The sequence below is a fragment of the Lethenteron reissneri genome, chromosome 47, assembly GCF_015708825.2.
Source record: "Lethenteron reissneri isolate LAM-NWPU_2019-01 chromosome 47, ASM1570882v1, whole genome shotgun sequence".
Lineage (NCBI taxonomy): Eukaryota > Metazoa > Chordata > Hyperoartia > Petromyzontiformes > Petromyzontidae > Lethenteron > Lethenteron reissneri.
In genome coordinates this window covers 1,638,733-1,655,113 of record NC_083825.1, presented here as the reverse complement: position 1 = coordinate 1,655,113, position 16,381 = coordinate 1,638,733, and the positions used below count along the sequence as shown (strand labels likewise).

At 48.0% G+C, this 16,381-nt stretch overlaps 1 protein-coding gene across 2 annotated transcripts in view; it reads right to left on the bottom strand.

The window, feature by feature from the left end:
* The window catches only part of LOC133354454 (annexin A4-like), a 29,157-nt gene extending 14,600 nt beyond the window's left edge, over positions 1-14,557 (bottom strand). Inside the window, exons 1-5 of one of the 2 annotated variants that reach the window (XM_061571304.1) lie at positions 14,251-14,557; positions 9,644-9,703; positions 4,827-4,917; positions 2,952-3,046; positions 1,266-1,379 (exon numbers count right to left, since the gene is read on the bottom strand). In XM_061571304.1, the coding sequence (XP_061427288.1) occupies positions 1,266-1,379; positions 2,952-3,046; positions 4,827-4,917; positions 9,644-9,661 (318 nt within the window). In that variant the 5' untranslated portion in view covers positions 9,662-9,703; positions 14,251-14,557. The remainder of the gene's footprint in view (positions 1-1,265; positions 1,380-2,951; positions 3,047-4,826; positions 4,918-9,643; positions 9,704-14,250) is intronic. The other variant, XM_061571303.1, reaches the window with a different exon arrangement.
* Positions 14,558-16,381: the final 1,824 nt, after the last annotated feature.

Here is a 16,381-nt window from a genome sequence, read left to right as displayed (position 1 = left end):
TGGCATGTTTGGCCAACTCCATCAATGTGGGAGAAAGCTTGAGCACCCGGAAAAAACCCATGGGTACAATGGGAGCAACACGTTATCCCTGTACAGATGGCAGAGATGCAGTCCACATGTGTTGCCGCTGCTGCTGCTGCTGCACCACCGCCTTCTCCTGGCTGAGAGCTCTTGTTGAGTGGAAAGAGATCCTGGCCTCATTTTAGCTGGTACGGCACATTGAGCCAAGCGGCGGGCTTCAATAATAAACCGAGCGACACAGCGACACGCGCACGTAGGGAGCCGGGAACCAAAAGCGCCCCGAGCTATCGTCACGTGTCCCTTATCTACCTTTTTAGCAAGCTTCTCGATTCTTCGTCACTGCCGCATCTCGCATAGCCTATCAGGGCCCCGTGTCAATGAGTGGCCTCTAAACCGACTCCTGGGTTTCTAGCCTTCAAACCTGTCTGCCGATGCAGTCAAAGCGCCACATGACGAGCCAATCCGGGGTGCGCTCAGCGACAAGCCAATGACGTGAGCGGTCATTTTGGTGGGGACCTTGACCAATCAGCTGCAAACGATGCCCATTTCAAACCGCGAAGCTCTTGAACTCCGTTGTGAACTGACGGCATTTACAATACACAGGGTATGCCTTTGGGCCTTCCTTACGTAAGGGCGACCACACTTGCTGACCCGCCCATACTGGACATCTGTGAAAAACAGCTTCAAAGCTCAGCGGATTCCTCCAGTCCACATAAAGATTACGATTCTGATTCTGAAGACTGTCAGCAGTGACAGCAGTTAAAGGACATTGCAGGATGGCAATGCGCAACCTAAAACGATAAAATAAAAATTAACCCGTAAAAACTAAGTTTTTCACTATAAATCCTTTATATGCGTGGCATCGGGGCGGCTAGAGTCCTCTCGTCCTCTGGCTTGATATGGCTGCCACCTATGGGTCAGATGATTGTCTGGCAGCATTAAACAATTGGTAATTAAATATTTAAGAAATTTTCCCTAAACAGTGTAAAATTAAAAAAAAAAAAAATTCACGAAAATGCATTGTCACGCACAACGAGTCTGTGTGCAAAATGTCAGCTCGATTGGATCACGGGAAGTGGGTTAAAAAACGACCGAAAGATTTGCACGGTTCTAAGCAAGCAAGCAAGCGAACTTAATATAAAGGATTTAAAAACTACAAATATTGATGCGAAAACAGACGCATGGATAATGACGGTGTGAAACTTGGTGTTCTAGTAAAGAGCATGAGACGGGCCCGCACCCACCTTGATGGCGCTGCGCATCTCGTAGGCGTCGTACTGGGCAGGAGCGTGGAGCAGCGCCACCAGCGCCCGCTCGAACGAGCCCGACGTCTCCGACTTGATGTCGTCGATCAGATCCTGCGATACGGACACATTTCGATGTAAAGCTTTCGTGACTGCAGGGATTCATCTTCTTGGTTCTTTCGGTAAAGTCACGTAGAAGGGAAATAATAAAATAATAAAAATAAAACATTATAAAATAATTCTCACGTTTCAGCCACAACGCAAGCAGCCGTCCTCAGGTGAAGACCAGGTCTGTCGGGGAGACAGCGTCTGAAGACAGGTCTTCACCTGAGGACGGCTGCTTGCGTTGTGGCCGAAACGTCGTGAGAATTATTTTATTATGTTTTATCTTTATTATTTTATTATTTCCCTTCTACGTGACTTTACCGAAAGAACCAAGAAGACGGACAGACAAATAAAGCCCCGTGCAGTGGCAATAGTGCACCATTGTATGATACGATGTGGATTCGCATAGCGGTATCTCTGAGTATGATTTGTTTTATTTAGACTGGAGGAATCCGATGAGCTATGAAGCTCTTTTTCACAGATGTTCCAGTTGGGGCGGGTCAGAATGTCGCAACATCAAACAACACAAACACACGATAGGAGTGCAAAGTGTAGGAAACAAATCACTTTAAAGAATATACAAATAAAATTCAACTATTTTTTTTTTATCTTATCAGGTAAAAACCCACTGAGCTATTAGCTTATTTTTCAGAAATAAGCTCATCATGTGGACATTTATAGCAGCAAAATCATCAAAATAATCTACGTGTGCGATCGCACCCTAAGACGCTGCACGGAAACAGGGGACACATTTACTTCATCGAGAGAAAGAGGCAACCACAGGCGGAGGGATAGAGGAAAGGTACAAACTACATCCAGCTTGGACTTGAACAGTGGCAGGGAGTTAATGGAACAGATGGCTGGGGGAAGGGATGGGCCTCAAGCAGAGGAATAATGAGCAACGTGAGGTGGGTACACACACACAATAATCACACGCAGCAAAAAAAAGATGACGTTCCATTCAAATCCTAAGTTATTGAACGTGTCACGGGTAAGGTAGGTCATTCTGTGGGAGTCATGCCAAATGTGGATCCCTCAAGGGGGCTGCGTGGTGTGTCCCATGATTGAATGACGAACGACCGCTTTGCCCCTCACCATTGCACCACATTTAGAGTTATTTTTCCACAAAGACGTCAAATAATTGAGGCGTATCGTGCGCAAAAAAAAACTTGATAACTCGTACATTGATATTTCTTACATGATGTGTGCTGGTTTCATTGAATTCATTTACAATCCACCTGCGGTCGTTGCTGTTGTAACAACTCCCCACAGATGACCGCACAATGAACTGAACACTCATTCACCTATTCCATCCACCTGAGGAGGCCTTCGTTCAGCAGTGATCGAACTTAGCTTATGGTAATAATGGTGACGATGATGATGATGATATTTCCAACCAATTCACCAACGTCTAAACATCAGCCTACTCCAATGACAATTATCTTTCGCGGGGGTTGTAAAGTTTTTTTGTATTTTCCGGACACTCAATTGTGGGTGGATTGTAACCTGGCAGTATTCTAATTTGCAGATATTTGGAGTCGGTGCAAGATGACTGGATTATACTCAAGAAGTTGTACACACTCTGCCGTACGCAGTCTTGTACGCCTTCATGATGAGCTGCCGTTGGGCGTTGCTGCGACGAGTCAGCACGTCCGTCAGCGTCTTCTCATCCGTTCCTACACAACACACACACGCACGCACTCCAGCTTCAAGGGAAGAATCACCCAAATGTTATTATTCATTGACAAATCAATGGAGGTAGGCCGGGTGACTCATAGGTCAGAACACCGAGGCAGGTTTATATGAAGGTTTCCACCGCATGTTATTAAACCGGGTTCTCAAGTGCAGTGAGTTTAGAGCCTCAGCTCGGTTAAGCCGGTGACTCTACAAGAAAAATACTGCTCACATTAAGCTCGGTTCTTGACTGAAATTTTCGGCAAAATAAAATATTAAAAAACATTTTAATTTTACAAGTGACGTGAAGAACATTGCTCTCTGTGGCAAGGTGCGAAAGTGCTGCCCCCTCCTGTGTGGGCCAGAGGTCACGTGAAATAATCTCGGGATGCAGTTCTGTAATATCCACTTCCATGCGCCGCCAGTTTCTTGTGCGACATTGGCACCACTCTGTGGGATATGGGGCCGGCCATAAATGACGTCACGCGATTTTTTAAGATTTTTGATCCCCCCCCCCACCCATCGTCACACGGCGTCACAAAAAGTCAGACCAACCCTCAAATATGACGTCACAAAGCTCTGCCCCCCCCCCCCCAAAAAAAACCCATGCTTCTATTGTCGTTGTAGTGCGTATTTAATGTTTGAATGTGGCGCTGCACTCTGATGTTGTAGGAGTTATTAAAAAGTCTATTTAACTAAGTAGAACGTGTTGTCTATATCTATTTAAAGTTGCGCATTTTGATGTGACGTCACATTTCTCAAACCCCCCCCCCCCCTCGTCACACATCGTCACAAATGTCTGACCCCCCTCCCCCCCCCAGGTGCGTGACATCATTTATGGACGGCCCCCATCTGAATGTTTCCAAATCTCATGGCACGACTGCGAAAGAAGCAATTGAGAAAAATAATTGCCACGTGACACCGTGAACGTGTGACAACATGTAGAGACCCAATGATTTCATTGCGCGAACGTTTGGGTGGAGCAGTGGTGCAGCGGTTTGCGTAAAGCTCGGTGAAGGCGTTCGAGCCCAAGCCATGGCTGACATCAGTAGCGAGTGATAATCAGAACTAGTTCTGGTCCCCGTATTAGAGTAGCCAAAATACTCTCTGTAAAGACTCTCCATGAAGAGCTCCCTCCAGTGGAGGCCCTTCCACCAGCAATGGCGTGAACAAGAAATTGCAGGGATGCGCCTTTATCACCTTCACCTGACCACCACACCGTCCCAAACCCTTCACCAATCCACGATGACCTGCATGGTGAAGTATGGTCAAACAGCCCCACCGACTCATACGGAATGGCGATGCCTTCACTCAGCATTGGATAGACACAGGGCTGTAAAGTATTGTTACAGCAAAACCTCGATTTACGTCGGGGATGCGTTCTTGAAAGGCGCGACGACGAATATCGAAGTGACGTCAATCAAAGCGATTTACAGGGTAGGTGGGTGGAGGCGAAGGCTGAGAGGTGACGGATGACGAGAAAGCACGGAGGATTCTGTCAGCGACGTAAGTCAGAATCTTTATTTAGACTGGAGGAATCCGATGAGCTATGAAACTATTTTTTCACAGACGTGCAAGTGTGGGTTGAGGCGACGCAAATTAAGGTAGCGGTGTTCGTGAAGTGACGACGCATTGGCGAAACGATGTGAAAGGGGAAGACGTAAATCGGGGTATCGCTGTATTTTATATCAACTGGACGACACAAATGCGAATGGGCACACGCAAACGTGTGGCGGTTGGATAACTGAATGTAGGGATTTGCGAACGCTGCGTGATGCTTACCCAAGCCCTTCATGGCCTTGTAGAGTTTCTCTGCATCGGCTTCCACGTTGAGACTCGGGCTCTCCCTGATGGTGCCACGCAGGTTGATCACCTGCGCAAGCAGAACACACAGTGCCCCCGGTCGTACTCCTCCACATTCAGAAACATGCAATGAGATTCTTTAGATTATTTTGGTGCCATAAATGTTCGAATGATGGGGCCACTTTGTTGAGCTGTCATTTGTGGCCAGTGCCCTGCTGAACAATAAGTTAATACCTCAGTGGGCTTTGCTTGGTAGGATGGGGATGGTTTAGATTTATTTGTAGGTGTTTGGGTGGTGTTGTTTACTGTTTGTTGTTGTTAAGTTCTTACCGTCCCCTACTGGGCATCTGTGAAAAAGAGCTTCCTAGCTCATCGGATTCCTCCACTTTAAATATTCTGATTCTTAAATCCCAAATCCACCACCCCTGGCCTCCAACCACCCAGCAGACTAACCGTGGTAAACCACGGTCAGTCAATTGGCAGGTCGTGAGTGGCAGGGCATAACGTGGGAACTCTTCCAAGACATCTGGCCAGCGTGGATGAGTAGGCCAAATACCCTCAAGGAGGCATCTCTTGAGATCCCTCGAGTGCAGGCTCGTTCTGCCAGTAGCAGCATTGACACGCAGTCGCAGGGCCGCGACGTTACCTTCACTCTGGACGGTGCTAACATTTTGATGATTCCCTTCATCATGTTGTCGCTGTTTGGAAATATTTCATTGGAGTCTTAAAGCGGTAGCTACAGTAACTAGAAATTGTGTGTAAACGGGTCCCTAAACTGGCGCTGGACAATGTAAACGATCTTCACCGAACATTTGCTCCCCAGTAACTTGAGCCAAACTTGTATGTCCTCGGTGATGAATATGACATGAAGTTCGTCAATTAGCGACCGGGCGACCTCTCTCTCTCTCTGCCCGGATGAGCTCAGTGCGACTCGGACAGCCGGCGGTTCGGGTGGCAAGGGGTCCCCTTCCTCGATCCGAGCAGGACACGTGGACGGGGGGCGCCACAATTGAGCACGGTCACCCGGGTGCCTCTGTGTTTCGTGGGAACACGAGAGCTCGGCGGACATACGAGCAGATTGCGTTTCATTAATAATAATAAGAAGAAGAAGAATGAGAACAACACCGCAGTGGGTTTTCACAGTCGCTCGCCTCAATCGCCACCGCGGAAGGCGCCGCCGTGGTGGCGAGAGGGGGCGCCGCAGTGGAGAAATGTTAACTACCTCGCCTGGTACACAGGAGGTCGTGGGTTTGATCCCGACTCTGACGCCTGTATATTTGGAGTTTGCGTGTTCTCCGCGTGGTCACGTGTATTTTTCTCCGGGTCCTCCGGTTTTTCCCTTCCACACTTAGAAATGTGCGTTTGCAGCACAGCATTTGGCTGCTATACATTCCCACGTGAATGAGCCACTTTGTTGAGCTATCATTTGTGGCCAGGTCGCTTCTGAAAAATGGCCATAGAGCTCAGTGGGCCTTGCCTGTAAAAATAAAAAGTTTTGTCGAGTTTAGAACTGGCGTCTGTGTTTGAATGGCAGCAAGAATTGGTTTGTGCCGAGATCTGGTGCCGGTGTTGTGTTGAACTACTCTTACACTATAAACCAGACAGTTTTGAAGAACAGGCCTAGGCTTGACTGAGAAATGTGTCCGGGTTTGGATGGAAAAGGTGACAACCCTACACCACGTGATGATCGACATGATGTCCGACGTTCCGCTCCACGTGCTGGAATGATGACCAATGCAGCTACTTGAATCGGGCTCCAAAGTCTCTACTACTCACACTCCACCATGCATCAATCCAAAATATATTTGATAAAACTTGTCTGTCCACCCAGTGGTGTATACATGTGTGCACCACAGTTCGCCAATCTGTAGGTCACGTGTAGTGGGGTACAGTGTGGGTACTTCCACTTTCTCCAAAACGTTTGGCCAGCGTGGAAGAGTAGGCCAAATACATCCTCTTCTGGCAAAGAGTGGTGCAAGCAGGAAATTGCAGAGCTGCAACTTAACATTTTATATCCACGGTGATATATCGGTCTTCTTTGATGCCAGTTTAACAAGTAGGGTTTCACGACAAATATTATCCATAAATAAAAAACATTAAAATACCGTAAATTGCGGGGATAATTGACAAACTAGCCAGAATTTTTGAAAAACAAAACATCCGAGTGAGATTTGGCACGGTACACAATATACAAAAACTAATATCTGGTACTAATGATATATTACCGAAGCTATTAACAGAAGGTGTGTACCGGATTAATTGCTCCTGTGCCCAATGCTATTTTGGTCAGACAGGACGAATGATCAGCACGAGACGAAAAGAACACCAAAGGAACATTTAATTATTCCAAACACAACTGTCCGCAGGGGCAGAAGACGCGTGCCAACAAGGACACTCAATTTATTTTGATAATGTTGAAGTTTTGTGCAAAACTAGTTACTACTGGCCAAGACTAATTAGACGATCTATTGGAATTGAGAGAATTAAAAATAATTGTAACCGTTCTGATAGCTACAGGCCTGGTGCTGTTTGGAAACGGATTCTCAAGTAATACCACTGCTGTTTAACTGCATGCCTATGCAGGTTGATGGTGATTAACTGTGAGCAGTCCACAACAGATATTGCGATTTCTTTACCAAAAAACGGCCAGAATGGACAAGCTCACAAGTAACGGACATCACATGTATCCCTCTATTTAAGACTAAAACAGGAGGATTTCCCCACGATTCTGGCTGTCCGGATGATGATGCTGGTTGTGAATTACTGGCGAAACGTCGTAGTCGACTTGTAAATGGTGTGGGTTTACTCTCCAACGCACCGGTGTGCTGAACTAGTAACGAATTCGCATGCTTTGTTGACTAAACCTTATTAATTGGCTGTGTCGGGTGGTGGCGGGTTTAACGACACATTTATATTTACGCTGATCGCACTTAAAAACAACTCTATTATTCTTCAATGCTGCACTGTGCACTGGATCTCTCTTTGGTGGATGAATCTGGCCCTGGTGTCTGCATTCCCCGTGAGCGGTCTCATGATTGCACGCTTCCTTTTAATTTTCCAGGCAAAAAGATGCGATTCACACTGGCTAAATTCAGCATACCGTTTCGCCCTGAATTTAAGACTGTATCCAAAGCCAACGTCATTTCTTGGTCAAATGAGGCGGTGCCCATCTCCCCATTAACAGCTCTGAGCCAACGGTAGAAATCCCGCATTCCGATGGGTGCAGTGAATTTTAATGAGATTTTTTTTTATTCCTCGTATATAAAATCCAGCATCGAAGTTGTTTTACTTCTCAAAAGAGCATTGGGGCGGACTTCGCTAAAACCCCTCTTTGCAGCCCTTAGCCAGTGGTGGAGATTCAACATTCCCATGGTAGGGGGCGAGTCACTCCATCGGTGCAACCGCTGTTGACGTTCCCGCAAAGTGATACGTTGTTCCTAGATTTGAAGCTTTCGTGACTGCAATGATTCATATTATTAGGTTTTTTCGGTAAAGTCACGTAGGTAAAAAACATTAAAAAGTAAAATAAAATAAAAATCACGACGTTTCGGAGGCAACACAAGCTTCCGTCTTCAGGTGGTACCGTCACAGCCACGACAGCTGTATCAAGTAAATGAGAGATTGCAGAAGCTACCACTCCGTTTATATAATGGTTGGAGAAGGTGGTGGGGCAAGGGCCGCATACTTTATTTTATTTTACTTTTTAATGTTTTTTACCTACGTGACTTTACCGAAAAAACCTAAGAATATGATACGTTGTTCTTTATCGACCCAGCAGGGACGATGGGCTGAGTCATCTCGTAACCGGGATATGAACTCACAACCATTTCCGATTGCGAGCCGCTCGCTCTGCCGCCCGAGTCATCCGGCCGGTGGCTTGTGTCATCCCACAATCTGAATGGGGCCAATGACGCACGCACCCCTAGCTGCTTCACCAACTATAACGAGAGGAGCAGCAACGCTGCACGAGGCCGGCCCTGTGGCATGAGCACCCTACCAACGTAACGTCTTGCTGCGTCTCGTATCTTCTCATCACGTATTTATACTCGCTTCTGAGTAAACGCTCTGCGTCTGCAACTATTTTGTTTCTTATGACAACTGCCTAGTGTTTTCCCCTTTCCTTTCTTGCCTTTCGCATATTTTTTGACTGCATGGTTTTTGAGTCCGTTATCATCTCCGCATGAGCTATACCGCTTGACACCTGTTCCAAAAAAAAAGTGACAGCGTGCCTCCTTCCCATGTTTGTCTCTCCACGTACACTTCCCATAGGCCCAACCGGCCTCTTGGGAGTGCATTTTTTCAGCAGCAAAAACTGTGGACTGTTTCCACATTCAGTTTCTCATCAGCGGAGTCAGGCTGGCTCGCATCAATGCTGGTGAACTCCAAGATGCTTATAGGCAAGGACAGCTCTCTTTAAGATATGGGTCGCAGTTGGATGCAGAACGATATAATGCACAACACTAAATAATGATTTGAACATACACAACAAATAAGTTGGTAAGGGTAGGCCCAGGACTGGTTCAGACAATGTTCAGTGGTGTTGTCTGTGAGCAGGAATCAAACGTACAGAACTGTCCCTGGGCTCACTCAGAAATCTCCAGTTGGCTTGGCGGCACTGCTGATGTAGCTAAATCCAAGGATGTGCAACCCAGCAGCCCAACACAGGACTGAGATTTAAAATAATGGCGCATGCGCGTGTTGTCTTTGTACACTAATGCATTCTGATCGACCATGCGTGGCATTGCCGGGGTGAATTTTTTTTGACACCCAGTAAAATTGCATCAAACGATACTTACGCCCCCTTTGGCTGCCATGGTTGGTTTGTCGCTTGATCGATGTTCCGAGGAGCTCAGAAGCTGCAAAAAAAAAAAGGGTTTTAAATTAAACTTACGCGACGGGAATACGTATTACTGCGCACGTTTACTCGTGAGAATATCGAAGTGATAAAAACACATTTCCACTCCGGCCCCGTGGCCCAGCGGTAAAGCGAGCGGCTTGCTATCGGAAGGTTGCCAGTTCAACTCCTGGTTATGAGAATGACTCAGCCCATCATCCCTCCGGGGGGGGGGTCTATAAAATGAGTACCACTTTGTGGGGAAGTCAAATGTGATCGTCCCATTCAGAGACTCACCCCCCGCCATAGGATTGTGGATTTTCCACCACTGTCTCAAGGCTATAAGTGGGAAATTAGCACTCAATGCCTCAATTCTCAATGCTCTTCGTTGGAGCAGGCGCGCACTGTGAGTGATAGGGTTGGTGGATCAGCAGGGTGAATGCAGACTGACTCTGTGGGCCAGCACAGGCTCAGAGTCTGGGTTTGAAGCCCAGTCAGCAATATGAGATGAAAACGTCGTTCCAACTTTTTCAGTGTAGCAAGCTGATGGTCATCGAAGCCTGTTGAGAAAAAGATGGGGGATAAAAGCTACGAGAGCGGGTAGTTGAGTTTTGTAGTTAACGTTGCTCAGCTCGTGTCCATGGATGTATCATATTTGAAGACATCAGAGAGTGGCAGAGAGGCGCAGTACTGCCCTAGCCAGCCACCAGGTGAGGTTGTCGTATGGACTACGTAAACCAATTGTGAAGAGTGTGACTCAGAGGGCTCCACCTTTGACCAAATGATGATGACCTATGAGTATTTGCTAATGACCGCATCACCGGGTATGCCAGAGGCGGTAGGGACTATGCACGTGGCTTGTAATCCAGCGCTGTGGAGCAGGCGAGGGTTGGTGTCTGCATGGGAAGGAGCGGCGATGGGAAACCTCGACTGGCTGGTTGGTAGGCCTCATGCACGGTCCTCCTTCACCTAAGCGGGCCGCAAGCTTCAAATCGTGCTTATGCACTCACAATGGCCCCACGTATAACCCGAGACGCACGCTGAGACCAGGCCAACGCGAAAGGCTCCACGGGACGCATGCGGCCAGCAGGCCTTGGTTTGCCCACCACTGGGATAGAGCGTTTCCCCCTCGCATGCGTGGGTTTCCTCCAGGCGCTTCGGTTTCCTCCCACATGATAAACACTCATTAATTGGCTGATACCTTGACATACAGTGGACCGCAGAGCTTGGCCAATTGTAAGCTGCCGGCTCAGTGCGCGGCTCCCTTCCCGCTTTTCTGTGGTTCCTCACCCCTTCTGTGTCCTTCTCTCTCTATGAGAGCGAGTGAATATGCTGTGCAGCGGTGCAGTATAAGTTGAAATCATGATTATTATTATTATTGTCTCGGAAACGTCCCAAGAACGGGGGATGCGGTGGTCCGATTAGCACCTCCGCTTAGCCGCGGATGGCTACATACGGTGCGAAAGAAGTTAAAATAAGTTAAAGAATTCCCAAAATGTTCAGCATTTTGAATACTAATCGGAGTAGAAGGCTGCTGTGGACTGATAGGTGACGTGAGGTTCGTGTTTTTGAAAGTTCGAGCTGACGATAAACTTTTGTAAGAGGAAGCACGATGCCACAAATGACAGCGCTAGGCTATCACGGAGGAAGGCGCTGCGGTGTTTCACAAGAGCGGCATCGTCGGCCAGTCGCGGGCGACGGCATTGCGATGCAGTTTTCCCCATGTAGCAATTTGCGATGTCATTCATTCAAATTTGAACCCGGCACACAACGGCCAACCACTTTCTTTTCTTCCCCAATAACCTCACGGTGTCTTTACCGTCCGCTGTGAAGCGGGCCGGCGAGCAGCAGCAAGTCAAGGTTAACGCCTCCCCCCCACGCAGTATTAACCAGGGCGGCCGCGGGGCACGAACCGCGGCAACCGCTCGGATCGCCGATACGTGCGGGGCACGGCGCTGAGAGAGGCGTCGCCCGTCGATGCATTATTCAGCGGCGCAATGCGACACTGGCGCAAGCGGCCGTGAACTCGATGCCCTTCTCGTATTCGGCATCGGTGCTGCATATTGCAGGAGGACTCTGTCTTGCAACAATCGTGAATAATAGGAAGGACTTTAGGAAGAAAAGGGTGGAAAATTGTAGGAGTTTTTCGTGGACTCTGCAGCTCCCACCGATAACGGGAGTCGCGGATAATAGGCTCGCGGATACGGTGGCATATCCTGGAAAAATTTACACTGGTGGGAAGGAAAAACATCACTGGGATGAGCAACATTTGATGTATGTTTTAAATCTATCATATAGTACGTGTTGTCAGAAGATAGTCTGAAAATATGACAAATATTCAAGCTGATGATGTCACCACTTTGAAGGGGACTTGAGGTCATGGGCGGATGATGATGATGTAGCCATGAACAGTGATGTCATATAAGAATAGGTTTTACATTTTCTGGCATTAAAACAGGCGTTAAGATGCTAAAACACCAAAATGAAACATTTCGCAAGGAATCCTGTCAGCATTAACCACATATACTTGTGGTGAACATGCAAACAAAAACATGCTCTGGTAGTTTATGCATTGTCTTTGAACTGATTGGTCCACACCAGAGACAGCTTTCTTTAGAGCCTCGTCTCAAAGTGTTAGACCAGAGGACGCCACAAGGCGAACAGCACAAAGACAATGCCACCATCAGGGCATTTATAGCTCGGGGTGAGCAGCTACATCATGGTACCTCCATTGCCTGTATCATAATATAAGAATAGGTTTTATTGCCCGAAAGGGTAAAACCTACTCTTATATGTTGATACTGGCAAGGGAGGTGCCATTGAAACAGTGAGTCATCAGGTAGTGACAGATGACACCCAATGGGAACTACAGGGAGAGGACACATTAGGTGAGAAGGTGGAAGTCGCAGAGCCAGCAGATTAGAAGATGGAGCTGAATATATATAAATGTGTGCTCATCCATTATAATTATAACGATCTCAGAGTATACTCCTCTCACCTGTAATGCCGTGCGGGTTACTATTCGTGAGAATTATATTATTCGTAATTCACCCGTGTGATTCACTCAGTTATCCACGGATACATGCGGATTGATTGGATTCATTTGATGCCATTTCTCGTTAACTCCTCTTATCTACACGAGGTGTCCGGATAATTGGATGAATTTACAATTTTACAGAACACCATTTCCAGATGACCCTCATCCGCAGATCAAACAGAATAGCACAAATCTGCTGGCTGACTCCTCTTCTTATCCGTGAAGAGATACGGGCAATAATATGGAGAAATTAGCACTTGTGGGGTGCAGCTTCTGAGTGACTTATCCACCAATAAACGTGGTTCACAGGATTATGAGTCGTGTGCGCTTCGATTAGTCGCTCGTTCGCTGAACCGATAAGTCGGTAGAGCGATCAACGACTTAAACAACCGACGTCCCCAACTCCGCCGAAGAACGACGACTCAAGCAAGTCTCGCTCTCCTTTTTGCATCGCTCTAACGTGCCCCTCGGGGACTGGAAGGAGTCACATGCTTTGGTGTGCGATGTTGCAAACAGGGCGCCCCACTGTCTTCCCGGTGTTCGTTTTGAATCATGAGGAAACGACTTGTGTTTTCAATTGGCAGGCTGAGTCACGGAAAAAAACAACCACACAGTGCATGCTTTAGGGTATTAATAGAAGCCAAAGTGGAAAAGAAAATGTTTTTTTTTGCAACTGCTCCTTTTCTTGTGGATTATTCAGCCCAAAGTTTAGAATTGCATTATACGCACGGATTCTATACAGTACGCAGTGTTCTATACGCGCAGGTTTGGATCAAAACTTTTCAAGACTATTGTGGAAATATAACCGCATTGCTTACACTATAAAACACACCACTGTGACGTTGTTCTTCAAACTAACATCTGGAAGACGTAACAAAACGTAACAATGAAGCTGCCAATCTTCTAATCATCTGACGCATCCAACAGTTACAAGACAACAATTTTGAAGCCACAATATTGTGGCCTTTAAAAAAATAAACACTCGAATTGCAAGCCTTGGTGATTTTATTCCAATACAGTATCCCGAACTAAGGCACTCTGTACTAAAACAGCATTTGTACGCATTAACAACAAACACATTTCTCTTATTGTGCGAAACTACGTTACGGTAGTACTCTGCTACGAAGTGTATAAACATCGCTGCTGTATTGTGATCAAAATCATCAGCAGGCATGCTCTCTATCCACTGCAGGATGCAGACTTTCCCAAGCCGTCACCATCTCTCACTGTACGTGAATTGTACATGGTACCAGCCAAGCGGAAAGTGCTTCCACGTTTGGCAAAGTGTGCCAGAATGAAAAACAAACCCACATAGGCAACGTTTCGTGCAATGCCTCTTGTTGTAACGTTGTGAAAGAAACGAGCTCATCGTTCCACTCTGAAGACGAAGAAGAAGCCATTGGCCGAGGCGCGGTGTCTAAAACCAAAGTGCGCACAACTGTATGAACTGGCATCGTCGACACTTGTGTACACGTGCGCTGGACTTCTTTCGCACCAGTACGTGGCCACCAGCCGTGCCAATCGGAACCTACCTGGGACGTCAAGCGTGGGGAGGTCGCGAAGAGGCGAAGCTGCCGCGCTTGATCGGAGGTCGAACCTGGAGGTGAGGGGTGTGTGGGGTAAATGAGGGTCTGAGACGAGCGCTTGTGTGAGTGGTACCGTGGCGAGCGGCGTGTGGGGGAGAGAGCGCGGGTCTTGGCGTGCGCGCACACCCAGAGGGAGAGAGACACGCAAAGTGGACATGGGTGTGGCTCTTCCCACCCACCGCTGACTGTGACGTGTTTGGGAAGTCCTCCTGCCAGGAGCCTCCCGCCCCTCTCCTGCCCCTGACATGCAACAACCGCGCAGTCCACACTCCGACGCTTCCACTGCTGGCTTGTTCAGCACCCCGCTCCGCCCACCCGCGCCTCCTGCCGATCTCCGTGCGTGCTGGCCACCCACGACCTCCCTTCGTGTGCCCCGCCGGCCTTCGTAGAAAGCGCTACTCGCTAACGGCACTTCATAGGTGCTCGCTAACGGCACTTGCCCCAACCAGTCTGTTAAGGCTACACGGGGGATCTTTGTCTTTGGGTTGTGTGTGTGAGTGGGTCCCGTGACGCCGGGGTGTAGTGACGATTATCTGAACCGGTCCTGGGCCTCCTCCACGAGGTTACGACTCAGCAACAAATGAACTCGCGGTGCGGTGTGTCGTGAACATCGTCACCGGGGAGACAAAGGCGGCCGGGCGTGGTGGTGGCCACCCACCCCCTCCGCGTGCCGTCGTAGGTGCTACTCGCCAACAGCACTTGCCCCCACATGTCTGTTAAGCCTATCCGGGGGATCTTTGTCTTTGGGTCCCGTGATGCCGGGGTGTGTCGCGCTGTGGTGGCGAGGCTCGCCTGCCAACACAGTGAGACGCAGACACCACGGGAGGCCACTTGGGCCAGAGAATGTAAAACCACTGTGGCCTGTGAGCCTTCATCCGCGATGGGGAGACGTCGACTTGCTCGCCTGGGTTGCAAGGAGGCCGTGGGTTCGATCCCGACCCTGACGCCTGCCCTGTATGTGAAGCTGGCATGCACTCCCTGTGGACGCGTGGATTTTTCTCCGGGTTCTCCGTTCCCTCCCCGTGCTTCGAGAATTTGCCTGCTATAAATTTGCACGTGATAAGCCACTTCGTTGAGCTATCATTGGTGACGAGGCCCCTTCTGAAAAAGAGCTACATAGCTCAGTGGGCTTTACCCGGTAAATAAAACAAGTTTAGTTTTAGACAATTGTTTTTTTCAACGTAGGAGCAGCACAACAAGCGCAAGCTCTCTTTCCGGAAACCCTCTCTCGTTGTTGATAGCACATCTGGACATTGGCAAATAGCTCCTGAACATATTGCTGCCATCGCGAGCAACAATGGAATCGAACCGGCAACCAGCGCAGCCGCAGCTGTGGTGAGAGCACGGCTCGATTTAAATTGGGAAAATGATATGGATCTTCATTTAAGCTCCCATTGTTAATCATGCGCTGTACAAAGTTTCACCACCACTTGCTTTTAACTGAGCCACTATATATATATAAAAAAATATTTACATAAAAAATAAACTCAACATATTCGTCAATTAGCGCTTGCTCTAAAGGGAGGCATTGGATGTTCGGTGACGCTTTGAACAATGTCTCTTTTTCATCACTCCGACGTTACATTTATATCATCATGGTCCCATGGTGTTCAAGTGCAGTCTCCAACTATTATTCACGCCATCTCTGTGGCCTCTCTATCGACAGCCAGGTGGTGGTTATAATGCACGTGGCCTGCAATTGAGGGATGGTGGATTGCACAATTTTTTTTGGGTTTAGAAAATCACTTCCTGTGGACTTCATCCGTAACGGGATAGCGTGTTTCCCCTTCGCATACACGTGGGTTTTTATCTGGGTGCTCCGGTTTCCCCACCACATCATAGCAACACTCGTTAATTAACTGACAACGCCGTCATATATAGAGGACAGCAGAGCTTGGTGCCAGCTCACCGGGTGGCTGCTGCCTTCCCGGCTTGCCTGTTCCTTTGCACGTCTGAGTCGTTCTCTCTCTCTCGGGGAGAGGCGGGTAAATGTGCGGCACATTACAAGTTGAAACGATGTGCTGTGACAGAGGGTCATTGCGCAAGACGTTTCCTATTCTATAATTGTTTAAAATTA